Source organism: Cherax quadricarinatus, chromosome 24 (assembly GCF_038502225.1).
Source record: "Cherax quadricarinatus isolate ZL_2023a chromosome 24, ASM3850222v1, whole genome shotgun sequence".
Taxonomy (NCBI): Eukaryota; Metazoa; Arthropoda; class Malacostraca; order Decapoda; family Parastacidae; genus Cherax; species Cherax quadricarinatus.
The window spans coordinates 24,728,437-24,739,447 of NC_091315.1; the positions used below are offsets into that span (position 1 = coordinate 24,728,437).

The following is an 11,011-nucleotide window of genomic DNA, read 5'->3' on the forward strand; positions in this document are numbered from 1 at the left end:
CAGTCTACTCACACTGCCCACAATGCTCCCGCACTGACCACAGTGCTCCCACAGTGTTCTCACTTTACTGACAGTGCTCCCACACTGCTCCCACGCTGCCTACGGTGCTCCCAAACTACCCACTTTGCTTCCAAACTGCTCACAGTGCTCCCACACTATCCACAATGCTTCCACACTGCCCACAGTCCACTCACACACCCAACAGTGCTCCCACGTTGCCCATAGTTCTTCCATATTGTTCCTACACTACCCACAGTGCTCCCATACTGCCCACTGTGCTCCAACACTTCCCGCTGTGCTCCCACACTGCTCCCATACTACCCACAGTGCTCTCACACTGCCCACAAATAATCATGAAACTCCTCAGGGTTCCTCGTGACATCTTGTGAGGAACTGACAGTGTGACGTCACCGCTCTAGGCCCCGCCCCCGTGACGTCACGGCTCGCGGCCCCGCCCCCCGCATTCTGATTGGCCGGTGGGCGGGGCTAAACGCCCCTCCAAGCAGCTCTTCACTTTCGTTCAAGACCGGCACGGTCCTTCACGGAATTTTCAAGTAAATTTCATTACCGCATTTAGCGCAGTCAACAACGCATCGACGGTCATTCCCATACGCCGGGATTCCTTCAAGGAAATTTATAAAGCTCCGCGAAGCCAGCGGGCACGGGGCACAGTGCCCACCACACCGCGGGTAGCTTACCAAAACCCCTCGGCCAAGGGCTGGCAGTCTGATAAACCCCTTTGGTTCGGAGGAGGTGTTGAGGAAGGTGGTGGGTGAGATGACAGCCTCTGGGCGCTCAGTACCTTCAGCCAGGTGACCACATGTGTGTATTAGCCAGCGTGTGTATTAACCAGAGTGCAGCTTGCATAAGTGATAGTTACGTGACGCCCCACACAGAGGACCAGCCCTCACACACACAGGATTAGCCCCCACAAACACACACACAACACCAGCCCCTAGATACGCACAGGATCAACCCCCCAAACACAGGATAAGCTCCATAAACACACACAACACCAGCCCTCCCCCCCCACAAAGTACCGGCCCCCTACACACACAGGACCAGTCCCCACACACACAACACTAGCCCACACACACACAGCACCAGCCCCCACACACAGCACCAGCCCCCCACACAGGACCAGTTCCACACGAACACACAGCACCAGCCCCACACATAAACATACAGAACTAGCTGTACACAAACACAGCACTAGGCCTACACACACACACACACACACACACACACAGCACCAGCCCCGCCACACAGCACCAGACACACAACACCAGGCCCTCTCCCACAAAGCATCAGCCCCCCACATACAGCACCAGACACACAACACCAGGCCCCCTCCGACACTCACAGAGCACCAGCCCCCCCATACACAGCACCAGCCCCCTCCCACACACACAGGAGCAGCGGGCCGTGTAGTGTATATCAGTGTCCCCAAACAGCCATGTGAACCTCAAATCCTGTCGAGTAAAAAGCAGATTGACTTTTGGTAGTCCTGGCGGGCGAGCGGACGGGCGAGCGGACGGGCGAGCGGGCGGGGGGGCTCATGTGATCGTAGAAGCGTGAAGGTAACGTAATTACCGTGGCTATCATCCCTCCAGTAAACTACCCTATAATGTTCCTCGCGTTTGGAAAATAATGTTGACTTGGAGATGAGAGAATCATGTGTACTGTCTGTGAGCAGTGATTCTCATAATACCTGAACTGTGAGCAGTGATTCTCAAAACACCTGAACTGTGAGCAGTGATTCTCATAACACCTGAACTGTGAGCAGTGATTCTCATAACACCTGAACTGTGAGCAGTGATTCTCATAACACCTGAACTGTGAGCAGTGATTCTCATAACACCTGAACTGTGTGCAGTGATTCTCAAAACACCTGAACTGTGAACAGTGATTCTCATAACACCTGAACTGTGAGCAGTGATTCTCATAACACCTGAACTGTGAGCAGTGATCCTCATAACACCTGAACTGTGAGCAGTGATCCTCATAACACCTGAACTGTGAGCAGTGATTCTCATAACACCTGAACTGTGAGCAGTGATTCTCATAACACCTGAACTGTGAGCAGTGATTCTCATAACACCTGAACTGTGAGCAGTGATCCTCATAACACCTGAACTGTGAGCAGTGATTCATAGAACACCTGAAGTGTGAGTAGTGACTTCTCACAACACCTGAAATATGAGCAGTGACCCCTTAGAAAACCTGAACTGAGCAATGATACGCTTAACACGTGAACGGTGAACAGTGACTACCAAACCATCGCAACATATATCAAACGTCCAGAACAGGTTGAAAGAAATTGTCGAAAAAAAATATATGTATATATACACACATGACATGAGTGATCTTCACGATTAACGCAAAGGTAATGACAAAGGTAATGACAAAGGTAATGACAAAGGTAATGACAAAGGTAATGACAAAGGTAATGACAAAGGTAATGACAAAGGTAATGACAAAGGTAATGACAAAGGTAATGACAAAGGTAATGACAAAGGTAATGACAAAGGTAATGACAAAGGTAATGACAAAGGTAATGACAAAGGTAATGACAAAGGTGATGACAAAGGTAATGACAAAGGTAATGACAAAGGTAATGACAAAGGTAATGACAAAGGTAATGATAAAGGTGATGACAAAGGTAATGACAAAGGTAATGACAAAGGTAATGACAAAGGTAATGACAAAGGTAATGACAAAGGTAATGACAAAGGTAATGACAAAGGTAATGACAAAGGTAATGACAAAGGTAACAGACAAACGTCTATAACAAGGACAGTGTTTTGATGCAAAAAAAATGGGTTAGCTTTTTCCTGTGTTTTTATAGGCGAAGTGAGAGAAAGAGTGTTGTCAACACTAGTGTTGACAACACTGGAGGGTTGATGGTTCCAGCATTTGTTTTGACAACACTGGAGGGTTGGTAGTTCCAGCACTGGTCTTGACAACACCGGAGGGTTGATAGTTCCAACACTGGAGGGTTGATGGTTCCAACACTGGTGTTGACAACACTGGAGGGCTGATGGTTCCAATACTGATGTTGACAACACTGGAGGGTTGATAGCTCCAACACTGGTGTTGACAACACTGAAGGGTTGATGGCTCAAACACTGGTGTTGACAGCACTGGAGGGTTGATAGTTCCAACACTGGTGTTGACAACACTGGAGGGTTGATAGTTCCAACACTGGTGTTGACAACATTGAAGGGTTGATGGCTCAAACACTGGTGTTGACAGCACTGGAGGGTTGATAGTTCCAACACTGGCGTTGACAAAACTGGAGGGTTGATAGTTCCAACACTGGTGTTGACAACACTGAAGGGTTGATGGCTCAAACACTTGTGTTGACAACACTGGAGGGTTGATAGTTCCAACACTGGTGTTGACAACACTATAGAGTTCATGGTTCCAGCACTGGTGTTGACAACACTGGAGGGTTGATGGTTCCAACACTGGTGTTGACAACACCGGAAGGTTGATGGCTCCAACACTGGTGTAACACTGGTGGGTTGATAGTTCCAACACTGGTGTTGACAATACTGGAGAGTTGATGGCTCCAACACTGGTGTTGACAACATTGGAGGGTTGACAGTTCCAACACTGGTGCTGACAACACTGGAGGTATATTGATACATTATAGGGAAGCTAACCTCCCTATAGTGTATAAATATACCTAACTGGATGAATCTTATTGTAGCCAGCTAGCCAAGTGGCATACGCACTGGCCAGGAGTTTCACGACTCACTCGCCATGGGTTCTAACCTCACCCGTACCCTGGTTTGTTTACTGTCGTAATATGATCCAGAGGAAGATACCACTGAACTCCAGCAAAACTTAAACAAACTAATGTTGTAGCCTGACAAGTGGCAGATGCAGTTTAATGTTGGTAGATAAATGCAAGTCCCAATCCTCGAGAATGTAGATAACCTCGGTACTTACAAACTGAAGAATGAAGAACTTGATCAGAGACAATTTGAAAAGGACTTGGGAGTCATGGTAATCCTAAATCTGAAGCCTGGACAGCAGTACCTAAGTCTGCGCAATAAGACTGTGTAAGGGTTTATATCAAGAAGAGTAAGCAACAGGAGTCTATGCATCTGTTCGTGAATTAGACACAAGTGCAACATCTGGGTATCTTTATTTTGTAGACGTTTCGTCATCCAGTGGCTTTTATCTACACAGTACAAGGACATAATCTGATGTGATAAATGGTTTGAAAACCGATAAGTCTATAGAAATGTATACAGAAGATAGAAGATGAGATAATGAGATCATCAGCCTTGGAGCAGGTGATGAGCACCGTCGTCTTGATGACGAAACGTCTACAAAGTAAAGATACCCAGATGTTACACTTGTGTCTAATTCATCATCTTGTCGGTATTGTCAGCGCTGTGGCTTAGCGCTTCTGTTTGATTATTATAATAATAATAATAATAATTGTCGGTATTGCATACTATTGATATACAGCATCATTGATAAGAACTTAGATTATGCTACTCAGTTCTAATTTTCGTTCTACAGAGATGATATAAATGCGTCAGAGAACATAGAGAGAAGGAAGACAGAATTAATCCAGTGTATAAGAACTCCTTCATAGTAAGACAGACTGAGAACCCTGAATCTTCTCTCTCTTGAGAGACTAGTATGAGGAGAGACAGAATCAAACATTACAGCTGGAAGACTGCCATAGATAAAGATATTATACAGTACTGGGGATATGTAATCCAAAAAAAAGAATCGAAGTAAAGGAGTTACAGTAGATAAATTTAAATTCGCCAGCCAATGGCCTCATTAGTTCAATACGGGGAAGAACGGAGGGAGACGAGGACTTTTAGGTAATCAGTCCCTCAGTCTAGATATGATGTATTCAGTCCATTAATCTTGATAGAGGTAGAACATATGCGTGGAGAAGGGGCTTATATAAACTCCTCCGAGCGAAGATTCTCAAATGTTTATTAGCGTCACTGAAGTCCATTCAGTGGGCAGCTTTGAAAGCAGGTTGAATAAATATTTGGGTAGGATGGGTGGAATTTCAAAAGGACGTTCCTGCTGCAGTGTTTCTCCATTCTTACGTTAATATACAGATCATTGACTCATACCAACACTGTCATTCTTCTAATTGTTACATTCTTACCCGAATTAACTATTCTTCCTCCAAATATAACAGTGATATACAGTGCCGACGAGTAGATAAATAAAACACATTTTGCAACAGTTAGGTATCTTTATTTCGAAACGTTTCGCCCCCTCAGTTGAATACAGAAGAGAAAACGGAAGGAGTGGAGATGTAGAGACAATGTAATCAGTCCATCACCCTCGATGACGTAGTTTTGAGGTGGTCAGTCCCTCAGTCTGGAACAATGTGAAGCTGATACAACATACGTGAGGAGCAGAAAATCTTCCAGGCGACAGAAGAGGCGGCACCGGCTAGTAGAAGTAAGACTGATAACTGAGAGGCAGTGTAGCAAGTCTGCTGGTTAGGTAACTCTCAAATCTAACCTTTCTCATTGGTAACTAGTGGAGAGGCAATAAAGTTATTGTAGGTATTCTCTGTACCAAGATACCGTTGTGCAGTGTCTGACAGTGTGAGACCAATGGTATCTTACTGGGTCCTCTCCCCTTAACCCCTTCCTTCTCTCCCGCACTAGCCCCCCTACCCCTTCCCTTAACTCAACCCCACTATACTCCTGGATTCTCTTAAAGTGCCCTGGCCGACAAGAAACCCGTCCCCATCCCGTACGACCCCTCTCACCCATCCCCATCCCTCCCACCCACCTCCGACAAACACCCAAAACCCACCACGACCCCACCCACCCACCACTAACACCCACCACCACCTGAGTCACGACTTGCGCTTTTTGTCCACCCTCAGGAAGCCCAAACGAGAGTGGCACTGCCGCAGGTGACACAGCGGCAGCAACCACAGTGCCACTAATCTGACAACAGCACTTCCACCCGACACTCGAGGCATGTGTGCTCTCTTTCTAACACAAAGTTTAATACCTAACACACAAAGTATATATATATATATATATATATATATATATATATATATATATATATATATATATATATATATATACATCGTGCCGAATAGGTAAAACTTACTTAAATAGCAACGCTCTTCTTGCCGAGTAAGGCAAGCGAAAATTTGTGTATGCAATAATCTAGCAAAAATCATTCTGAACCTAACGAAAAACATATATTTCATTGTGTTTCTTCATTATTGAATTATTGTAAACTTATCTAAAATATATATAGTTGGATTTAAACATATAAGAGAATATTTTAGAAAAAGGCTTAATTTTAAATGAGTTCTTGCTAAATGACCAATTTTACCTATTTGGCACGGTATATATATATATATATATATATATATATATATATATATATATATATATATATATATATATATATATATATATATATATATATATATATATATATATATATATATATATATATATATATATATATATATATATATATATATATATATATATATATATATATATATATATATATATATATATATATATATTGCCGATATAGATAGATTAATATGGAATTGGTCAATAAAAATAAACAATAAAGCAGGAAGAATGTACAATTACATCATTTCTGACCAGTACCAACAGTCTGTTGGATCAAATGCGGACAGAGAATTGAGTCTACACCACTCCTAGGCTATACCCCAGCGCGGGTTTAGCGTCTAATGGTATTAAAACACCAGTTTAGTTAAAATACTTCAAGTGAAGCGTTAAACCCGCGAGGGTCATTCAGTGTTGCGGGATCGAATCTCGGTTGGCCATCACTGGAAGTACTTCAACGGAGGTTCCACGATGCCGGTGAAGGGATCCTGATCCAAGGAACTGAAGCAAGACACTCATTTCTTGGATCAAACTTGATTACTTTCCATTTCCCAGAAGGTGTACGACTCCTACGGGTTTAGCGCTTACCCATGAACAAATAACAATTATAATAACGATGATCACAATTAACAATTAAAATAATAAATAATTAATAATCATAACAATCATAACACTGGTAGAAAATAAGATATTTGAGGGATATAGATTATTATTATTATTATTATTATTATTATTATTATTATTATTATTATTATTATTATTATTATTATTATTATTATTATTATTATTATCAGTAGTAGTAGCAGTAGTATTGTATTAAAACAAGCGCTAAACCCCTAAGGGTGCTCAGAGAAGCATTTAGCAGTTTGAAGGTGAGAGTTAATCTGCGGGAACTGCCCGCCAGATATTATCCGGGAATATTAGAATTGTTGTAGTCACTAGATACAAGTGCCAGGTACAATTACTAGATCCAAGCACCAGGTACAAGTACCAGGTACAATTACTAGATCCAAGCACCAGGTACAAGTACCAGGTACAAGTACCAGGTACAAGTACCAGGTACAATTACTAGATCCAAGCACCAGGTACAAGTACCAGGTACAAGTACCAGGTACAAGTACCAGGTACAAGTACCAGGTACAAGTATTAGATACAAATACCAGGTACACGTACCATTTACAATTACTAGATCAAAGTACCAGGTACACGTACCAGGTACAATTACTAGATACAAGTACTAGGTACAAGTACCAGGTACAATTACTAGATCCAAGTACCAGGTACACGTACCAGGTACAATTAATAGATGCAAGTACCAGGTACACGTACCAGGTACAATTACTAGATCCAAGTACCAGGTACACGTACCAGGTACAATTACTAGATACGAGTATCAGATGCAAGTACTGGAGATGAGCTATACTAGGTGCAGGTACTAGGTGCGAACATTAGATACAAGTATTAGGTACAAGTCTTGGGCCCAAGTTATAGGAACAAGCAATAGACACAAGGAATAGGTACAAGCAGATGGTAGTACAAGTACTGGGTACAAGTATCAGGTACAAGTACTAGGTACACCAACACCCGCAAACTGTGAAGGGAAAACACTCAAAACTCGGGTTACTCAACTAGGGAACTGTTTCGCCCTCTGGAGGACGCCTACACAGCAGGCTGAAGATACCTGATGTGTAGGCGATACATATCGACAGTCAAGATACTTATCTATCGTACAAGTGTCTTACTCGTCAAAAAAAGGCTTACATAACCGAGAAGTGCTTCAATATTAATTCTAATTTTCCTTAGAGAAGTGATCAGAGAGAACAGATTCAAACGCGTAAATATGATTGCGATCGGTTTCAAAGGAATCCCTCGACCGGTTTGACTTTCGGTCAGGTAAAGTGGTGGAAGGTCACGTCAGGAATACAGTGATGAGTGGCGAGTTCGTAGAGACATTTGGTTGGATGTCGTCTCGTTGCTGTTGTCTTGTCGAGGTTGAATCAACTTTGTGAATAGACGCGAGATGGTGAATCCTGGATTCCCTTTTGAGTTTTGTAATGACTGTGTTAGATGCTGCTTGATGGTGGTGTTGCTGGTTGATTTTGATGAGTTGGTGTAGCAGGCTGATATTTGTGTCGTGGTGTAGCAGGCTGATATTTGTGTCGTGGTGTAGCAGGCTAATGTTTGTGTCGTGGTGTAGCAGGCTGATATTTGTGTCGTGGTGTAACAGGCTGATGTTTGTGTCGTGGTGTAGCAGGCTGATGTTTGTGTCGTGGTGTAGCAGGCTGATGTTTGTGTCGTGGTGTAACAGGCTGCTGTTTGTGTCGTGGTGTAACAGGCTGCTGTTTGTGTCGTGGTGTAGCAGGCTGCTGTTTGTGTCGTGGTGTAACAGGCTGCTGTTTGTGTTGTGGTCTTGCTGGCAAATGCATTATGCTGCAAGTAAAATTAAATTGAATTACCAGAAACTACAGTATACAATTTTGATAAATTAGATGGCATTCTGTACAGACTTACTGGAAAGCCCCCGGGTAATTGCAGAGCATTTCGAGAAAGCTGATCCTGCATATTATAATGTTTAACATTAAGCAATCACCGAATTTTCCTGCATATAAAAAGCGCCTTTTTTCCACAAAACGTATTGAAAAATCAGCCTGCGCCTTATATGCTTACGATCAGGATCAAGGGTCGGCTTAGGGTTACGTTTTAGCGTAAAGTAAGAGGGTAATTTACCCTGAATGCGATTTACCGATTCACCGTTATGATACTTCTGTCTTGCGCCTTATATGCCGGAAAATACGGCATTATTTTAAGCTTTATTCTGTCCCAGGTAAATGTATATTAGTGTGGAAACATGTCTCAGTGAGCGAAACTTTGTAAAGTGCCACAATATGGGTGATAAAAGAGACAACAGCTGGCGAGGAACGCTGCCGGTGTTGAGTGTTTAAGGTGATGCTGGTGGCTCAGCAGAGAGCCTCCGTGCCAGCCCTGGCTGCAGCAGAGATGCTGCTGGCTGACGGCACCCCGCTGGTGGAGACCTGCGTCCTTCTGCCGGCGGAGTTCGCCCTGAAGGTGGAGACGCCGCAGCAGCAGGCCAGGGTGGCCTCCTTGCTGCACCTGCTGCCGCACCTCGCCCCTAGAGTGCCGCCCCTTCACCTATCTGGCGGATTCAACCACTTCGCCTCTCCTTTTCCTCCTCTCACTTCCTTACCGCCGGCGCTAAACCATCTGGGGGCGCCGCCCCTGGGTCGCCCGCCGCTGCCACCTGCAGAAGACTGCATCCAGGTGTGTGCCACCCGCCGCTTGCCTGCCCATACCCGCTACCTGCCCTTCAGCGGCACCGTCAGGACGGATAACCTGCCGCTGGTGCCCTGCCTCCCACCCATGGACGTGAGTACCCCGAGGGAACTACCTCTCTCAGTCGTGGTTCCCTCCAGCGTGTCTTTGTCGGCCATTCCTAAAGTGTTTTTATCCCCTGTTTTGTTAACCCTAGTCTTAAGTCTCTCTCTCTCTCTCTCTCTCTCTCTCTCTCTCTCTCTCTCTCTCTCTCTAATCCACCATCCTGGTGAACATGTAACATTCCTGGACATTTTTTTAAAGTGAATGTCAAAGTCGTCAGCAGGTGACCCATATGAGTCTAGCGCTTCTTTCCCAAATGTAACAATCCGGAGTTTGGCTGTGTTAATAAAGTACTGTGTGTTTTGATGCCGAGTTTGCAGGTTCGAATCCTGCTGTGGACTGAGAAATAACGTTTGTAAATAATTATCATAATAAAGATGCGAAGGAAATTTGCTCTAAGCCGCCGGGGGGGAGGGGGGGAGGGGGGGAGGGGGGGAGGGGGGGAGGGGGGGGAGGGGGACTATCAAAATAAAGTTATCTTTTTTCCATGATGTTTTCGTTGATTTTATTCAATATTTATTTTTATATTTATTTTATTTTAATTATGAGCGAGTTATAATAGATAACTAAAAAATTAATAAAGAATGTCGGACCAAACGTGGAATAAACAGCTGTTGTGTGATGACCAAAAGTAAGAAAAATAAATAGAGAAGAAATACGAAAAACAAACAGAGAAGAAATACGTAAAACAGAGAAGAAATACGTAAAACAGAGAAGAAATACGAAAAATAAACAGAGAAGAGATACGTAAAACAAACAGAGAAGAGATGCGAAAAACAGAGAAGAAATACGAAAAACAAACAGAGAAGAGATACGAAAAACAGCTTGAAAAAAAATGTCTTCTGTTGTTGACTGATAGAGTTTGATGACTGACTGTAGAGAGTAAAGTTGCTCACGTTGACTGACTCTCGAAATCATAACAACATGATTGTAAACAAGCCACGGTACGGGCGGGGTTTGAACCTATGACTGACAGGAGTAAAGAGACTCATTAACCACACAAAACGTCATTAAAGATGGGAGAGAAAAAATGAGATAATTTGCTATTTTCTTCTGCCACAACAACCACAAGAAGCCACAGTTGTAAATTACGAGAAAAGTGAGGCGGAAGTGGCACCAAAGAGCAGCTTGATGGCCGGACTGGAGCAGCAAGAGAAGAGATATGCTAAGTGGCATAACCACTGGCTGTCACACTAACTTGTCGTGAATTAATTGTGAAAAACGGGACA

The 11,011-nt window shown here is 43.6% G+C and overlaps 1 protein-coding gene across 1 annotated transcript in view; it reads left to right on the plus strand.

Moving 5' to 3' along the window:
* The first annotated feature begins 581 nt into the window (after positions 1 to 581).
* LOC128690744 (uncharacterized) overlaps positions 582 to 11,011 on the plus strand; it is a 34,580-nt gene continuing 24,150 nt past the window's right edge. The window contains exons 1-3 of the mRNA XM_070088270.1: positions 582 to 822; positions 9,214 to 9,472; positions 9,617 to 9,773. Of these exons, the coding sequence (XP_069944371.1) occupies positions 9,336 to 9,472; positions 9,617 to 9,773 (294 nt within the window). The 5' untranslated portion in view covers positions 582 to 822; positions 9,214 to 9,335. The remainder of the gene's footprint in view (positions 823 to 9,213; positions 9,473 to 9,616; positions 9,774 to 11,011) is intronic.